Source organism: Cetorhinus maximus, chromosome X (assembly GCF_964194155.1).
Source record: "Cetorhinus maximus chromosome X, sCetMax3.hap1.1, whole genome shotgun sequence".
NCBI classification, from domain to species: Eukaryota; Metazoa; Chordata; class Chondrichthyes; order Lamniformes; family Cetorhinidae; genus Cetorhinus; species Cetorhinus maximus.
Window position 1 is genome coordinate 76,241 of NC_135917.1, and position 18,870 is coordinate 95,110.

Consider the following 18,870-nt stretch of genomic DNA (forward strand, 5'->3'; position numbering starts at 1 on the left):
TTCTGTACTCGTCAAACATGCACACATGCCAGGAAAGGCCACAGGATTCTGTAAGTGTTTAAAACATAGATCCAGGTATTAGCACTCATTGAAAAGTATAAAATTCTAAGAGGGTTTCGTAAATGTTCAGAGGCTGCTTCCCCTCTGCTGGCTGGGGGGTCTGGCACAGGGCACTTAGATAAATTCAAGGTAATCCGGCAGAGTCAACATGGTGTTGTGAAAGGGAAATCATGTTTAACCAATTTATTGGAGTTCTTTGAGGAAGTAACATGTGTTGTGGAAACAGGGGAACTGGTGGATGTACTGTACTTGGATTTCCAGATGACATTTGGTAAGGTACCACTTCAAAGGTTATTGCAAAAAATAAATGATATAATATTGGCATGGATGGAAGATTGGCTAACAAACAGGGAACAGAGAGGAGGCATAAATGGGTCTTTTTCTGGTTGGCGGGATGTAACGAGTGGTGTGCCACATGGATCAGTGCTGGGAATGTTATCGGGGGTAGGCGGGAATGTGGGGTTGAGGTTAAAATTAGATCAGTTGTGACCTTATTGAATGGTGGAGCAGGCTCGAAAGGCCAAGTGGCCCACTCCTGCTCCTAATTCATATGTTTGTATGTGACTAGGGGTGAGTTAGGGGGGGCGGGGGTCACAGTCTCAGGATAAGGCATTGACCATTTTGGACTGAGATGAGGAGAAATTTCTTCACTCAGAGGGTTGTGAATCTTTGGCATTTTCTACCTCAGACGGCTGTGGATGCTCTGTCATTGAGTATATTGAAGACTGATGGATTTTTGAACACTAAAGGGAATTAGGGGATATTGGGAGTGGACAGGAATAAAGTGGAGTTGAGGTAGAAGATCAGCTACGATCATATTAAATAGTGAAGCAGGCTCGAGGGGTTGTGTGGCCTACTCCTGCTCCTAGTTCTTATGTTGTCACTTATTCCACAATGGTTCTTACAAGCATCAGCCTGCAGCAGTGAAGACATGATCTCATTAACTATCCATGAGATGAGATTAAGAAATATAGCAGGCTTATAGTAATCAATCAAAACAGACTGTAGGGAGGTCATCTTTTGCATTAGAACTGTACTAGGGAGAGATAAGAGGAAGCCATAACTGATTCCTACGGTTTATCATTAGTTAGAGAGATTATTATGCAGCCTCGCTGAATGGAATTTAACCAGATGTAGTCAAACACTTTGATAATTATGTTAGGAGGACATAATTAAACATAAAAAAGAAGTGGGGTCCCTTGAGGACTTTTTAAATCTAGTCTTGCTGAGGCTAGTTTAAGCAGTTAATGATGACATGCTTTCGATCTCCTGATAGTGTTACCGGTATGTGATTTCTAATTAGTACCTACAACTGAATTTTACATCTCATTGACGTGATGTAATAAAGAGCATTAACCAGAGGCTTTCAATGTCTCCTGGTCTTCAAACTTTTATTAGAGGGTTCAGGATATATCATAATATCCAAAATATCAATTTAATACCTACATTACCCCACATCAGGGTAAAGGATATATGACAATATCATATAATACCCCACATCAGGGTAGTAGGGATATATGACAATATCCTATAATACCCCACATCAGGGCAGTAGAGATATATGACAATATCCTATAATACCCCACATCAGGGCAGTAGAGATATATGACAATATCCTATAATACCCCACATCAGGGTAGTAGGGATATATGACAGTATCCTATAATACCCCACATCAGGGCAGTAGGGATATATGACAATATCCTATAATACCCCACATCAGGGCAGTAGAGATATATGACAATATCCTATAATACCCCACATCAGGGCAGTAGAGATATATGACAATATCCTATAATACCCCACATCAGGGCAGTAGAGATATATGACAATATCCTATAATACCCCACATCAGGGCAGTAGAGAAATATGACAATATCATATATCACCCACAACAGGGTAGATATGACAATATCCTAGCTAAACCCAACTACCTAACAGAAGCATTGGAAGAGGAGTTGGCCATTTAGCTCCTCCAGCCTAGTCCTCAAAACACAAATGCTGTCCCATTCTTCTCCTGTCTAATCCAGGGACACAATTGTATTGCCTCAGATGAAGTACCTCTGGGCAGCTATTGCACACTCAAGTGTGACCCATCATACAGTTGGCAGATGCCCTGGAGCTGGTATCTTGCCCGTCTTATTGGTGAGAATGACACAAGTGGTGCAGAGAGAATGGAAAGAGAAAGTATTCGGAATTAAAAACCACATGGTGTGCTCACCTGATTTAGAGATTACATCTTCCTGCAGAACCTCCAGCCAGTCGAGGTGCTGGATGCAGACTCTGCTGTCAATCTGGTATAGCAGAGCCGGGCAGATGTAAGTGAACTGCTTTGGGGTGATCTCATGCATGTTACTCATACCAAAGTTGACCAGGAGCTGGGTCACATTCAAACACTGTCAATGTTAAAACAAAAATGAGTCACTATCAGTAACCCACTCATAACATCCTCCTGGTAAAGTTCCATATTCAAATTTCTTTTCTTTCATTTAAGCAGTTTTTTTTTCTCCTGCACATTGTTCTCTTCCTACTGTAACATAAATTTGGCTATCACATAGCAATAATACTTTGTAACAATTTCAAACTTTCTTCATTTGGCATGTGTAAAAAAAGCACAAGACTGACTTTTGCTAATGGTATATTAATTATATTGTAAGGATACACAGAGGTGAAGGGCATTGTTTAGTTAAGAACTTCAAGCACATATAAATAGGGGACTGGTCACCCGGTGCGGAGAGGGGTGGGAAGGGCGGAGGACCTCCTTGTGAACCTGCTCCTGGGCCTGGCCAACCTGGCCATCAACAGGTCCAGGCAGCAGGTGATCGAGGGAGTCATCCGGCCCGACTGTCTGCCCCTCTTCCGCGGCCGTGTGTCCATGGAGAGGGAGCACATGGTGTCCGCTGGCACGCTAGAGGCCTTCCATGACTGGTGGGCGCCATGGGGACCGGGGTGCATTGTTGACCCCAAAAATCACATCTTGGTTTAACCTTTGTTAGTTTCCTTCATGGTTTTGTCTTTTGTTGCAGTTCCCCTTTAAGGGGCTGCCCCTTTAATTTGTTCATTTGCTCTTTTGTTAATTTGTCCCCTTTAATTGTTTATTTGATTACTCAAAAGAGCATAAATAGGGAACTGGTCACCTAATGCGGAGGGGAGCGGGGAGAGAGGAGGACCTCCTCATAAGCTTGCTCCTGGGCCTGGCAAAGTGGCCATCAACAGGTCCAGGCAGCGGGCAGTCGAGGGGGTCGTCTGGCCTGACTGTCTGCCCCTCTTCTGCAACTACGCTCACAGCTGGGTAGCCCTAGAGAGTGAACATGTGGTGTCTGCCAGTATGCTTGAGGCTTTCTGCGTCTGGTGGGCAGAACGGGGGCTGGAGTGCATCATCAGCCCTGGAAACAATATTTTAGTTTGATTCGTTAAGTTTCCTTTTGAAATTTGATTTTTGTTACAGTGCCCCACTAGAGGCTGTCACCCTGTCTATTAGTTCATTTGTTTTGACGATTTGTTTTATTAAAAGAGAATACAAATAGGGGGCAGCTGGGAGACTGGGTGTAGCAGGAGGGCTATGAGACTGAACAAATAAACTCTCTCCGTATAGAAACGCTCTGTGTAATGGTTTTGCGTTCACCAACTGGCTTAAATTCTATTAACACCTGTAATGTTCTGTGGGAATCATTTCAAAGAGTCATTCTGAAAAGCCAGCTAGCTGCCAGAGAAGACCTATGCAGGGATGGATTTACAGCAGAATGTCTCGAATGCTCTGCACTAATTTGACTTTCTCCTATTCACTGTTTACTTGCTGCTACATGGAACTGTGGCCCTGAACAGGAGAGACAGGAATGAGGAAGGGGTAAAACCTGAAAGAGGGAAAAATGCCCACATTTGCACCTATTTCAAAATATTGAGAAACATCCCTTGTTACTGAAATGTCACCTGCAACATCCATGGCAATAATATTCAAGAATTGTTTTTAGTTATTCTGACTCCACTTCCTAAAGAAGACATGAGGAGGCTGCGGGGGGGGGTGGTGGGGGGGGTGCTTCATATCTAAACCGCTTGTGAGAAACGAGATCTGACTGGTCACATCTTTTATACCTGCAATTGGAAAACAAATGCAGGGGAGTTGTAAAACAGCCGGTTGAACCCATCAGTCAGTTTTAGAATTGGACAGGTTCAATGCAGTGGATGGGGGGAAATAGATGGTGGTGTAGTGGTAATGTCACTAAACTAGTAATCCAAAGGCCCAGGCTAATGCTGTGGGAATACAGGTTCAAATCCCACCACAGCAGCTGGTGGAATTTATATTCAGTTAATAAATCTGGATTATAAAGTTAGACCATCATCAATTGTTGTAAAAACCCATCTGGTTCACTAATGCCCTTTAGGGAAGGAAATCTACTGTCCTTACCTGGTCTGGCCTACATGTGACTCCAGACCCACAGCAATGTGGTTGACTCTTAGCTGCCCTCTGAAATGACCTAGCAAACCACTCCGTTCCAGGTTAACAGATGGGCAACAAATGCTGGCCTAGCCGGTGATGACCACATCCCATCTAAGAGTAATTAGAATTAACACCCGCTCCCCCCACCACCTCCTGTCCATAGTTACATTGAGAACAGTAAGAATTTAAAAATCGAAAGCTGATGCTCTTGATCTTCCGAAGACTCACATTCTCATGCAGGTGGTTGTACTGTGAATGGTTCAGGATCTTGTCCTCGGCAGCGGTGCTGTGGGGTTTTGCCAAGTCTTGGCCTTTGGGCGATTCCTCGTGGTGCTTGGCTGCGCTGCGCCGCTGAAGCCTCTCCCCTCCTTGGCCGCCTGCCTGCCAGTCTCTCGGCACATCGCGTCTGCCTGAGGTGGACGGTGTGGTTTTCCCTCCTGTGTATTTTGGGGACCTGCAGACGAAGAGTTTCAATCAGAGAGAAAGAGAGTGTCACTAAAAATGCGTGGGCTGCTGCTGTTTTACTTTATTTATGCATTCACAGGATGTGGGCATCGCTGGGCTGGGCCAACATTTATTGCCCATCCCTATTCGCCCCTGAGAAGGTGGTGGTGAGCTCCCTTCTTGAACCGCTGCAGTATCATGTGGTGTAGGTACACCCACGGCGCTGTCAGGGAGGGAGTTCCAGGATTTTGACCCAGCGACAGTGAAGGAACGGCCGATATATTCCCAAGTCGGGATGGTGAGTGGCTGGGAGGGGAACTTCCAGGCGGTGATGTTCCCCATGTGTCTGCTGCCCTTGTCCTTCTGGATGGTAGAGGTCATGGGTTTGGGCGGCGCTGTCGAAGGAGCCCTTGGCGAGTTGCTGCAGTGCATCTTGTAGATGGTACATACGCTGCTGCCCCTGTGCGTCGGTGGTGGTGGGAGTGAATGTTTGTGGATGGGGTGCCCCATCAAGCGGGGGCTGCTTTGTCCTGGACGGTGCCAAGCCTCTTGAGTGTTGTAGGAGCCACACTCATCCAGGCAAGTGGGGAGTGTCCCATCACACTCCTGACTTGTGCCTTGTCGATGGTGGACAGGCTTCGGGGAGTCAGGGTCACACTAAGTCAGTGGCTCCGTTCAGGTGGACCATCCTCATCACATTCTGGTTCAGCTGCATTAACCAAAAGCACCTGGTATATCAAACTCCCAGTAGCCGGTGGTCTCAGGATTCCACCCCCACTGCTCTGTGCAAGCTAACCTCAGCTAGGCCAATGGTGCTGATTTTACAGTTTGGCCACAACATTCCCTGACTCTGGAAAGAAAACATCAGCCAGGATTCCAGCTGTTGGCCATCAGCCAAGGGCCCCCCACTGGTCAGTACACTTCTGTCAATGGGGGGGTGGGGGTGGAGGATGGGATGAAAGTCATTTTGAGGATCCCTTGGTGAAATAGTCCAACAAAGCGTCTTGTCCAGGGTCATGTATGGAGAATGGGCACTTGGGGTGAGGTAGTGCAAGGCAGGCAGCATTCATGGAATTGTACCCTGTATAAGAGGGTGGTTATCATAACCATAATGGCTTATTGTACCGGACTAGCAAGAGGTTTGCCGAAGAAAGAAATAATTTGCATTTTGCATCTTGCATGACCTCACGACAGCTTAAAGCACCTCACAGCCACTGGAGTACTTTTTGGAAGCATGGTCACTGTTGTAATGTAGGAAATGCGGCAGTCAATTTGCGCACAGCAGGATCCCACAGACAGCAATGTCATAATGACCATATTCAATGTCTTTTTTTAAATAATCACGGTTGTATTGTTCCAGGACAGCAGGAAGAACGCACCTGCTTTTCATTCAAATAGCGACCGTGGGATCTTTTATATCCACCTGAGAGGGCCTCATTTTAACATCATATCTAAAAGACGGCACCTCAGACAGTGCAGTGCACCCTCAGTACTGCCCATTAGACAGTGTAGCATTCCCTTATTACTGACCCTCTGACAGTGAGGCGTTCCCTCAGTATTGTCCCCCAATAGTACGGCACTCCCTCAGTACTGACCCTTCAACAGTGTAGCATTCCCTCAGTATTACCTTCCAATAATGCAGCATTCCCTCAGTACTGACCCTCAGATAGTGTGGCACACCCTCAGCACTGACCCTCCTACAGTGCGGCGCTCCCTCAGCACTGACCCTCCGACAGTGCGGCACTCCCTCAGCACTGACCCTCCGACAGTGCGGCGCTCCCTCAGCGCTGACCCTCCGACAGTGCGGCACTCCTTCAGCACTGACCCTCCGACAGTGCGGCGCTCCCCCAGCGCTGACCCTCCGACAGTGCGGCACTCCTTCAGCACTGACCCTCCGACAGTGCGGCGCTCCCCCAGCACTGACCCTCCGACAGTGCGGCACTCCCTCAACGCTGACCCTCCGACAGTGCGGCACTCCCTCAGCGCTGACCCTCCGACAGTGCGACACTTCCTCAGTACTGGCACTGGCATTGTCGGCCTAGATTTTGTTTTCATCTCTGGAGTGAGAATCGTGACCCACAACCTTTTGACTCAGAGGCAGGAGAGCTACTCACTGATGCCTCAAATCCAAGTTCAAATGCACCAGGGCAAGTTGCAAATTCAACTTCAACAAACCTGATCATTTGTGGGATGGCACCAGAGAAATAGAAGGGAAAATCCCTTTGAACTTACTTACCGCAGAACATTCTATTGGAGCTGGTGATGTAGTGGTAAGCTCACAGGCTAATTTCCAGGGGTCAAATCCCACCATGGCTGCTGGTGGAATTTAAATTCAATTGATAAAATCTGAAATCAAGAGCGAGTCTCAGTCACGGTGACCGTGACAACGATCATCGATTGTCGTCAAAACCCGTCTGGTTCACTAACGTCCCCTTTAGGGGGGGGAAATCTGCCGTCCTTATCCCGGTCTGGCCCTACACGTGACTCCAGACCCACACAACGGTGTGGCTGACTTTTAACTGTCCCTCTGAAATGGCCAAGCAAGACACTCCGTTCAAGGGCAATTGTGGATGGGCAACAAATGTTGGCCTTGCCAGTGACGCCCACATCCCATGTAAGAATAAAAAAAAAGCACAAAGTCTACATCATTGTACTAAAATCTTGTAAACAAAATGAGCCTCTTGGCCCCACCTAGCAACAGACTAGTTTTACTTACCTCAAGCTGGAGGCCATGGTTGTTCTCGCATTGGGGAAGTCTGGCTGGTGGGGCACTAGACTGGTCGCCTCGCCGTCCTTAGTCAACATGGAGATATGATCCATTGTGGTGTGGCTATGCACATGCTTGTTTTCCTGCAGGTCCAGAACATCCAGGTGGGAGACGTGGTCGTGGCCCAGCTCCTCGTGCTCAATCTCCACCACCTGTAGTTCCCCCAGGCCCAGGTTCATGAGCAGCTTGTGGAGCCCATCGAAGGACAACTTCCCATTCTCTCCATAATGCCGGAAGAGCTGCAGCAGGTAGTAGCGCTGCTCTGTCAGAGCATCGCGAGAGAGAAACCTGTTCTTGCCTGGGGCCCTGCTGATGGGGTCGGCATCGGATTCTGCTTCTGGCAATTCGTCCTGCTTGTGGTCAGGCCCCGCTCCAGCCCTTGGGGCCTGCCCGTGGACTTCACAGTAATAACCATGGTCCATCCAAACAGCCAGACACCCAGTGAGAAAAACAGTCCAGATCCCACACTTCATACTTCTGCCGTCACCTGCATGTGAATACAAAAGCAAAGAGAAAGGACTTTGCGTTTCTATAGTGCCTTCCGTCATCTTAAGACACTCCAAAGCATTTTACAGCCAATGAAGTAACTTCGACGTGTAGTCTCTGTTGCGGTGTAGGAAATGCAGCAGCCAATTTGCGCATAGCAAGCTCCCACAAACAGCAATGAGATAATGAGCAGATAGTATGGTTTAGTGATGTTGATTGAGGGGTAAATATTGGGCAGGACCCCGGGGAGAACTTCCCCCCCACCCCTCCCCCCCAGCTCTTCTTCCAATGGTGGCCTTGGGACCTTTAATGTCCATCTGAGAGGGCAAAATGGGCCTGAGTTTAATGTTTCATCTGAAAGACGGCATCTCTGACAGTACCGCACTCCCTCAGGATTGAACCAAGTGTCAGCCCATGCGCTCAAGTCTCTGGAGATGGGTTTGACTCAGAGGCGAGTGAGGTATGTCAAAAAGTGTGTAAATCTGTGATGTTTTTAAACCAGCACAAGGGACTCTCACTCCAAATAGGTCAGATATAATTGGCTCACATGTGAAAAATGACCAGGTGAGTGAGGTGCCTGGAGGGCCGATGGCCTCCATGAAGTGTATCCCAGTACAGAGTCACTGCCCTTCAAGATAGAGAAGGAATTGGAGAGAGCCTCGCTTCAGTTTAGAAGAATGAAAGGTGATCTCACTGAAATATATAAAATTCTTAGCATGTTTTTCAGGGTAGATGCTGAGAGGCTGCCCCCGCCTCCCTCAGTTAGAGAGTCTAGAACTAGCGGAGGGGGTCACAGTCTCAGGATAAGGGGTCGGCCATTTTGGACTGAGATGAGGAGAAATTTCTTCACTGGAGGGTTGGTGAATCTTTGGAATTCTCAAGCCCAAAGGGCTGTGGTTCCTCCGTTGTTGAGTATATCAGAGACGGTGAGATTGATAGATTTTCGGGCACTAAGGAAATCAAGGGATAGGGCGGGGAAAGTGGAGTCGAGGCAGGAGATCAGCCGTGATCTTATTAGATGGGGGAGCAGGCTCGAGGGGCCGAACGGCCGACTCCTGCTCCTGTTTATTATGTTCTGAACGTTGAAATAGAGACAGACCGGGTGTGTGAGGTGAAACGATAAGGTAATTGTGAAGTCAAACGATTAAATTAATGTGTTTACAAACAAGGCAGGAAGCTGATAGATTTGCGACGAGGGGGGTTTGGCGCTGGGGATTTGTCACTTTGTTGTGGGTAGCAATGTGCCAGCTATGTCATTTTGACAAGGCTGCCTCTTGAGGTAATGTGTGCAGCACAAACATGGAAAAACACCATCTGGCAAGGTGCAATGTCTCTTTAATTGTTAAATAGATTGCTTGCAATGAGTGACCTTTGGTGTTTATAGCCTGTAATTGAGAATTGAGTCCCAGTCTTGTGCAAAGCCTATTGTTTACAGCAGGGAGCTTCACCCAGTCAATGCTGAACAAAGTGTTTTTTTTATATAAAGGAGTTATAAACTCTTCTGAAGCAAAAAAAAACAAGCTGACACTGCAGCCCTTTGTCACTGCCTCAATCTTGCCTGTATTTTCAATTCTGTAACCATTAGCCACTTAAAAGGCACATTGTGAAAATTCTGCATTGTATCACCAAGTTTGGATCAATCAGGTCAAACGCCTGGAGCACTGTGAGCTGCTGGGTCCCCTTATCCAGAGGAGTTCCAGCAAATTGTTTCCCACCACCAGAAACTGGTGATAAAGCCTTCTCTCCTTCCAGACAGTAACTACCCCACCCTCATAGACCCTTTTCACTCCAGGGCCAATATGTCCTTCCGAAGGCGTAGTGCCCAGACTGAACACGATACTCCAGGTGTCTGCACATCAGGCAGTGACATGATCCAGAGATAAAAGCAAAGTACTGCGGATGCTGGAAATCCAAAACAAAAACAGAAACAGAAATACCTGGAAAAGCTCAGCAGGTTTGGCAGCATCTGCGGAGAAGAGCACAGTTGACGTTTTGAGTCCTCATGACCCTTCAACAGTTTTGTTGAAGGGTCATGAAGACTCGAAACGTCAACTGTGCTCTTCTCCGCTGATGCTGCCAGACCTGCTGAGCTTTTCCAGGTATTTCTGTTGGTGACATGATCCATCTCCTTTGTCAAGCCCACCATGCTAAAACTTGCTGTCAAAAGCTCACAAAAGAATAATGACTGTTTTTTTGACTTGCATTTATACAGCAGTTTTCATGTCCTCAGAACATCTCAAAGTGCTTCACAGCCAATGAAGTACCATTTGAAGTGTACGCATTATCGTAATGTTGGCAGTTGGAGTATAATGTGAGAAAATGTGAACTTGTCCACTTTGGCAGGGGGAATAAAAAAGCGATATATTATTTAAGTGGAGAGAGATCTAGGTATCCTGGTAAACAAATCACAAAATGTTATTATGCAGCTACAGCAAGTGATTAGGAAGGCAAATGGAATGTTGGTGTTTATTGCAAGGGGACTGGAATATAAAAGTAGGGAAATTTTACTGCAGCTGTACAGGACCTTGGTAAGACCGCATCTGGAGTACAGTGTGCAGTTTTGGTCTTCTGATTTGAAAAAAAGATATAATTGCATTAGAAGCAGTTCAGAGAAGGCTCACTTGACTCATTCCTGGGATGAAGAGCTTATTTTATGAAGAAGAGTTGAACACGTAGAGCCTATATCCATTGGAGTTTAGAAGAATGAGAGGTGATCTCATTGAAATATATAAGATCCTGAGGGAATTTGATAGGGTGGATACTGGGAGGAGGTTTCCTCTTGTGGGAGAGACTAGAACCAGGGGACACAGTTTAAGAATAAGAGGTTTACCGTTTAAGATGGCGATGAGGAGAATTCTTTTTCTCTCAAAGGGTCATTAGCATATAGAATTCGCTTCCCCAGAAAGTAGTGGCGGCTGGGTTATTGAAGGGAAAGGGGATGGTGGTGAATAAATTTCTTCTCTGTTATTAAGAACTGAATCAACAATGAATCTTTGCAGAGACCTTCAGCATGTGATGACCCACACAATACGAGCCAGTTGAAAAGTAGGATTCTTGCTGCCATTTTTTTTAGGCACTTATTCTTCAGTCATGTGTTCCCCATCTGACCAGGAGAATTTCTGATTCAGTGAACTTTTCTCACATATATCCAACACATGTCCCATACTTTTTGAATCATGCTCAGTCCACATTATACAATCAAATTGCTCCATGAATTCATCACACTCTAACCCCTGTGCTCTCCACAGCCATGTAACCCTCTGCCACCAGATTAACCTTCGACACTCACTGGTTGCCATTCTTTCACTATGTCCCTGTCCACCTGCACCCCTTCCCCATATCCCTTAACCTCAGCACCTTCCTTTCCTGCATCCAAAAGCTTCATAAGCCCTTCCCTTTAACAGGGCATTTGCATTTCTCTAACCTCTGCTTTCCTCATTATATCCCCAGGGCTAAAACAGTTAAATTACAAGGACAGACTGGGCTTGTATTCCCTCGAGTATAGAAGATTAAGGGGTGATCTGATCGAAGGGTTTAAGATGATTAAAGGATTCAATGGGGTAGATAGAGAGAAACTATTTCTTCTGCTGGGGTGGGGTGAGCTGAGGGGAGTCCAGAACAAGGGAGCAGAACCTTAAAATAGGAGCCAGGCCGTTCAGGGGTGATGTCAGGAAGCGCTTCCTCACACAGAGGGGAGTGGGAATCTGGAACCCTCTCGCAGCTGATGAGGCTGGGGGTCAAATGGAAATTTCAAAATTGAAATGTAATAAATTTTTGTTAGTCAGGGTAGTAAGGATTACAGAATCAAGGTGGGTAGCTCAAGTTAAGATACAGATCAGCCATCTAGTTGAATAGAGGAATAGGCTTGAGGGGCTGAATGTCCTCCCCCTGTTCTTGTGTAACAGGCTCGAGGAGCTGAATGGCTTCCTCTTGTTCCTGTGTAACAGCCTCGAGGGGGGAACATAGGACTTAGGAGCAGGAGTAGACCATTTGGACCTTCGAGCCCGCTCCACCATTCAATATGATCATGGCTGATCTGGTTGTGGTCTCAGTTCCACCTTCCTATCTACCCCCCATAACCCTCAACTCTCTGGTTTATAAAAATCTGTCTAACTCAGCCTTGAATATATTCAATGACTCAGCCTCCACTGCTCCCTGGGGAGGAGAATTCCACAGACTAATGACCGTCTCAGAGAAAAACAAATCTTTTCACCCCTGTCTTAAAAGGTAGACTTTTTATTCTTAAACTATGTCCCCTAGTTCCAGTCTCTCCCACAAGGGAAACATCCTCTCCATAGAACCATAGAAAAGTTACAGCACAGAAGGAGGCCATTCGGCCCATCTTGTCCATGCCAGCCCGAGGACACCCAGGTGCCCTTTCTAATCCCACTTTCCTGCACCCGGCCCATAGCCCTGCAGTTTACAGCACTTAAGGTGCAGATCCAGGTACTTTTTAAAAGAGTTTAGAGTTTCTGCCTCTACCACCAACTTGGGCAGCGAACTCTCAGCCTGTCAAGTCCCCTAAGAATCTTACATGTCTCAATAAGACCGCCTCTCATTCTTCTAAACTCCAGTGGGTACAGACACAACTTGATCAACCTTTCCTCATCCCAGGAATGAGTCCAGGGGACTTCCTCTGAACTGCTTCAAAAGCAATTATATCTTTTTTCAAATATGGAGACCAAAACTGCACATAGTGCTCCAGATGTGGTCTCACCAAGGCCCTGTACAGCTGCAGTAAAAATTCCCTATTTTTATATTCCATTCCCTTTGCAATAAATGACAACTTTCCTAATCACTCACTGTACCTGCATATTCACTTTTTGTGATTCATGTACTGGGACACCCAGATCCCTCTGTACCTCAGAGTTCTGCAATCTCTCTCCATTTAAATAATATGCTGAATGGCCTCCTCCTGTTCCTGTGTTCCTTCCTTTTTTAAAATTTATTCATGGGATGTGGGTGTTGCTGGCTGGGCCAGCATTTATTGCCCATTCCTAATTGCCCCTTGAGAACTGAGTGGTTTGCTAGGCCATTTCAGAGGGCATTTAACAGTCAACCACATTGCTGTGGGTCTGGAGTCACATGTAGGCCAGACCAGGTGAGGACGGCAGATTTCATTCCCTAAAGGACATTAGTGAACCAGATGGGTTTTATGTTCTCCCCATTATCTTTCAAAGTACTCAGACACTATTCTTTACTTGGGCAACACTACAGAGACACACAAGTTTTTGAATCCAATTAAGTTTCCACTTGCACATTTTGTCAACGTTTGCCAGTCTGAAATAAAATCGTAAAAAAAAAAGCTATCATTCGTTTCTCAATCTAAAACCACAGAGAGTTCATCTGTGCTCTCATGGTGATTCCCAGTAAGGGAGCTCTGAGAGGCTATGTTGTGGATAAGGGCAAAGAAAGGCTGAACTCCCCTCCCGACTCCCAATTCACAATCACATTCTCAAACTTGTGATTTAAGAGAAAGAGGTGATTGTATCTGTCGCCAAACTGGTGCAACCCTCAGTGGGGAGAAAAGCTTCAAGAGCACCCGGTGGGGGAGGTTGAGGGGGCGGGGGAGGTTGAGGGGGTCGAGGGGGGGGAGATAATGGAGGGAAAAAACTGGCAAGAAAGAAAAGGAGGGCAGCTGGACATTGCTTTCCAACGCCCTTGCACAAGGCTATTAAGGAACATTAGTTATACTAGGCACCTAGCTAGGAGATAAATACACACCGAGTTCCCAGGATCATGTTATAATGAGGATGGAGCCATTTAAAAATATATAGATTTTATTTTTATGGTTTCCCCTTTTTGATTTCCCAGGGCCTGGCTGAAAGGATCGAACAGGTAGCCTAAGCCTTGGCTTAGTGTTGTCTAAAATTGGCTGCTGTGAGCTGTCCAAGAGCCTTTTCAGGTTATTCTTTGCTTCCCAGCACTCACTCAGTGCCTCACCACCACTCCATAGCCAAGATCAAAATTCAACCCACTGCAAAGGTACATCACAACACACTTAGAGAATCTTAAAATGACACAGCACAGAAGGCCATTTGACCCATGGTGCCAGTGATGGCTCTCCGAAAGAGCTTTCCAGTTAATCCCATTCCCCTGCTCCTTCCCCATAGCCCTGCAAATTCCTCCTTTCAAACAACCCCTTTGGAAAGTTCCTATTGAATCTGCTTCCACCGCCCTTTCAGGCAGCGCCTTCCAGATCACAACAACTCCCTGTCTGAAAACATTTTTCTTCATCATTAAGAAAGGATATACTTGCATTGGAAGCAGTACAGCGAAGGTTCACTAGATTGGTCCCTGGGAAGAGGGGAGTGTCCTATGATGAGAGGCTGAGTTACGTTGGGGTAACTGAGTAACTATCTGGAGTCTAGAAGAATGAGAGGTGATCGCATTGAAACCTATAAGATTCTGAAGGGGTTTGACAGGGTGGACGCCGAGAAATTGTTTCCACTGGTCGGGGGAATCCAAAACACAGAGTTGGGGGGTTGCAGGAGGGCACAGTCTCAGGATAAGAGGCCGGTCATTTAGGATCGGGATGAGGAGAAATTACTTCACTCAAAGGGATTGTGAATCTTTGGAATTCTCTACCCCAGAGGGTTGTGGATGCTCTGCTGTTGAATGCAATTAAAGCTGGGGTAGACAGAGTCTCAGGGAAGCAAGGATTATGGCAAGTATGTGGGAAAGTGGAGTTGAAGCCAATGTTCAGCCATGATTGTATTAAGTGGCGGAGCAGACTCAATGGGCCAAATGGTCTACTCCTGCTATTATTTCTTATGCTCTCTCCCCTCTGGTTCTTTTGTCAATTATCTTCAATCTGTGACCTCTGCTTCTCATCTTTGAAATAACTTTTCTTCTCCTCAGTTTTAAAATCAATGTGCATTGGCTAACTGTGTACATCGGGAGAAGCTCGTGCACATTGTTATCGGCTGCAAACTGAGAGATGAACCCTCAGATCGCAGCTGGATAAACAGTCAATGGCGCTAGAAGCACTCACGTCCTGCGACCTGAGATGATTCTCAGCTCCTTCAGGACTCTCATTTAGATCATAGCAAAGTTAGCGCAGCAGTGGTGGTGCTGTAATAGAGCGGAGTCACAAGACTGACACTGTTGGAACCTAACCAAAGATATGCAGCCTGCTTAAAGCTTTGCGGGTTGTACTGTATGTGGTGGTCATTGGCTGTCCCTCGATTCGAGGGTGACATCTACTGAGGTTCGTGCATTTCTGCCATGGGTCTTCGTGTGACTGAACAGGTCGATACTCCCCTCGCAGATCTTTGGGTACATGGGGTGGGACGTCCCAGGAGGTAATGGGATCCAGAGTGCAGGATTTGCTTCTTTTTCTTCCCTTCTCTGCCACCGCGCTGCCTCATCATTAAGGCATTTAGGCTCAAAGCGTGATGCAGCTTGATGGACAAGTTGTCACCATTTTGAACAATTGGTAGCAAGTCATTAATATCAATGCTGCTGTGTTTCAAGGAGAGCTTCAGAGTGTCTTTGTAGTGTTTTCTTTGTCCTCCCCTGGAACGCTGGCCATTTGAGAGTTGAGAAAACAGGACCTGGCAGAGGAGGTCTTTGTGGTCATCCTGACAGCAATGAAGTTGATTTTGCCGGAGTTTTGCCTGAATGCTTATGGAGCTGGATTCAAGAAGGACACTAGCATTTGTTCGACTGCCCTCCCATTGAATCCAGAGGATGCAGCAGAGGCATTGCTGGTGGAATTTCTCTAGTGCTCTTACGTGTTGCTGATACACAGTCCTGGTCTTGCTGCAGTACAGATAACTGCTCTGTACATTAGGACCTTTGTGACTTGCGGAGATCTTTGTTATCAAACACTCGCTGCTGTAGTTTGTAGAAGGCTGAGCTGGTGCAGCTGATCCAACATTGGATCTCCACATCAATGGTTACCTTTTGAGAGAAGTGGCTGCAAAGGTATGAGAAGCACTCAACGTATTCCAGGGACTCTCTTTCAACATATATGGGAGGTGGAATATTTGACTGAACAGGTCTGGGTTGATATGAGTTTTGTTTTAGAAACAATCAAGGACAGGCTGAGCTTTTTGTATATAGAATTGAAGAGGTTGAGGGTGGCTTGCAAATCAGGTACAGTGTGAGCAACAACACTGCAGTCATCTGTAAACCATAGATCATGTATGTCTTTGGTGGTCAGTATAGTTTTGACACGGAAGCAACTGAGGTTAAAGAGTTTCCCATCTAGATAGTATTAATAGTCACACCAGAGGCCAGTTGATCTTTGATGTCAGGTAAATTGTCAAAAGTATGGGGGCTATCATGCAGTCTTGCTTGACCCCAGTCTGGACTTTGAAAGTGTCTGTTTCAGATCACCCACTCAAGACAGTTGTGTATATGGTGGCATTGCTCAAAAGGGAGAGACCGAGAACATTCTGTCATTCCTGTGCTTTCTGATTGCTGAAGCAAACTGTGATAGAAGCTCTATTACGGCATGAGTATTGCCAATTAAAACGCACAAATCTTTTATCTCCATTCATGCATTTAGGAACCTAACGGTTCTTTCCGTTGGGGGAGGGGAGACTAAATTTTACAACTGTACCAGTCCCACTGTGAGAACTCACGCTCTCAGTGGCCTGTCTTTCTCCTCCAATTTTCTGCTCATTTTTTCCCCTCAGCCCTGAACTCGATGACTCTTGGCAGTGTTTGTTTCTACAGAGAGTGGTAGCCCTCTGGTACTTTGCCCAAGTGGCTGTCTCTCATGTCTGTGCTTGGATGCTGATTGTCAGTGGAAGGGGCACTCAGCTAAGCCTGGCTGATGTCCCTACAACCTCCCCTGCTCCATAGCCCAGAGACCCCCATGCCAATTTTAGTGTCTCCGCTGCATGCCAGTACAGATCAGGGATCACGCCTGGGATCATGTCCAATACCACTGGGCAATATTACTTACTGAGCAGATGTAAGATTTTTCAAAAACAAAGTAATCTCAAAGCTCCTCTCCCCAAGTGGATATGGTACACTGAGCACACACACCATGCTGGATCCTTGGTCTGAGTTGGGTCGATTTGGCATCAGCGACCCTGGCACTGGGTGGAGATGTAGAAAAGCAATCAGAGTTTCAGCTCCCGCTGCTTTGCAAAGACTACTTTAGGAAAACGGAGGTTGAATGGCTTCCCGACACTCACTGCCTTGGCTGAATCAGGAGTTCGGACCATGCGCAAGGTGCACCAGAGGTGATGCCCAGGAATTCTCAGTTCAAGTCAGCAGATTAAGGAGCAGGGGGTGGAACAAACATACGAATTAGGAGCAGGAGCAGGCCATTCAGCCCCTCGAGCCTGCTCTGCCATTCAATAAGATCGTGGCTGATCTGATCATGACCTTATCTCCCCATTCTGGCCTACCCCGGATATCCTTTGACTCCTTCATTAGTGAACAGCCTATCTACCCCTGCCTTAAAAATACTCAATGACCCTGCCCCCACCCACTCTCTGGGGAAGAGAGTTCCAAAGACACACTGACCCCCTGAGAGAGAAAAAAATGTCCTCACCTCCATCTTAAATGGGAGACCCCTTATTTTTAAACTCTGTCCCCTAGTTCCAGTCTCCCCCACATGAGTATAACTCCTTTCAGCATTTTGGAATAAAATTGCATGCTTAGATTTAAGGCAGAACTAGGCTTTATTTTGTAACACAGGCATTTTGCACAAATCCCCCCAAATTTCGGGGACGACCTCTGCAACGAAGGGAAACTTGCATTTGTGTAGCGCCTTTCACCACCCCAGGGGGGTCCCAATGGGCTTCACAGCCGCTGAGGTGCTTTCTTTTGAAGTTGTAAGGTAGAAAATCTGGTGAAATACTTACCTCGCCATAAAAAGGAACACGAAGGCACCAAAAAAAAACATGATTTAATCATTTACAAACAGGAACCCCGCCCTCTTTCCCTCTTTCCCGAAACTCAGTGCCCAGGTGCAGTAGAATTTCAGCGTCCCAGCTTCTGTGCTGGGAGGGGGAAGTTTCCCAGAGGGGCTGAGAAAGTTTATGGCAAAATGTATTCGCCCCGACTGGGGAATGAAGAGCAGGACTGATCGCTGGCTGTCATTTCCCCCGTGGTACTAGTACCCTCACCCTGCCAACATTCCCCACACCCCCCAACACAATTGCAGAGCACAGGCTTAAAGCACCAGGAGAGGAGCAGTTGTAGAGGTGGGGGGGGCGGGGGGGGGGGAGTTAACTCGTTGCAAAAAGGAGATTTACCTGCGTCTTTCTCCCGTAATCCGTAATCCTGAATCCCTGGGGCTCTCTGGAAGGCAGTAGGCTGCCAGGCCAGGTCATCAATCCCCCTTTAAATGCAGTGGTCAGCTGAGAGCAACCCCTTCAAAAAGGCGCAAAAGTCCAGTAGAACAGCCTCTACTCCTCTTGTTCAACCTTAACCCTCCAGCCAGGTCTGAGGGCTGAAGAAACATGTATAGGATTAACTACTGCCTTGCGTCCAGTGCAGCCCAGCAAGTGACGTGCAAAAAGCAATGCAACTGAACATCCTTTAGGCAGTAAAGTGATTCGCATTGTACTTTGCACCCTATACCATTGACACTGAACAGTAGTGCTGTGTCTAGCAGTAAGACTAACACAGCATTGACTGTACAATACACTTCAGCACTTAAATTTAAGATAAGGAAACAGGGCAAGATTTCTTAAGCAAACACTGATTG

At 46.6% G+C, this 18,870-nt stretch overlaps 1 protein-coding gene across 1 annotated transcript in view; it reads right to left on the reverse strand.

The window, feature by feature from the left end:
• LOC144672728 (zinc transporter ZIP10-like) overlaps nt 1–18,648 on the reverse strand; it is a 34,418-nt gene extending 15,770 nt beyond the window's left edge. Inside the window, exons 1-4 of the mRNA XM_078534678.1 lie at nt 18,416–18,648; nt 7,659–8,196; nt 4,727–4,952; nt 2,282–2,456 (exon numbers count right to left, since the gene is read on the reverse strand). Of these exons, the coding sequence (XP_078390804.1) occupies nt 2,282–2,456; nt 4,727–4,952; nt 7,659–8,182 (925 nt within the window). The 5' untranslated portion in view covers nt 8,183–8,196; nt 18,416–18,648. The remainder of the gene's footprint in view (nt 1–2,281; nt 2,457–4,726; nt 4,953–7,658; nt 8,197–18,415) is intronic.
• Nucleotides 18,649–18,870: the final 222 nt, after the last annotated feature.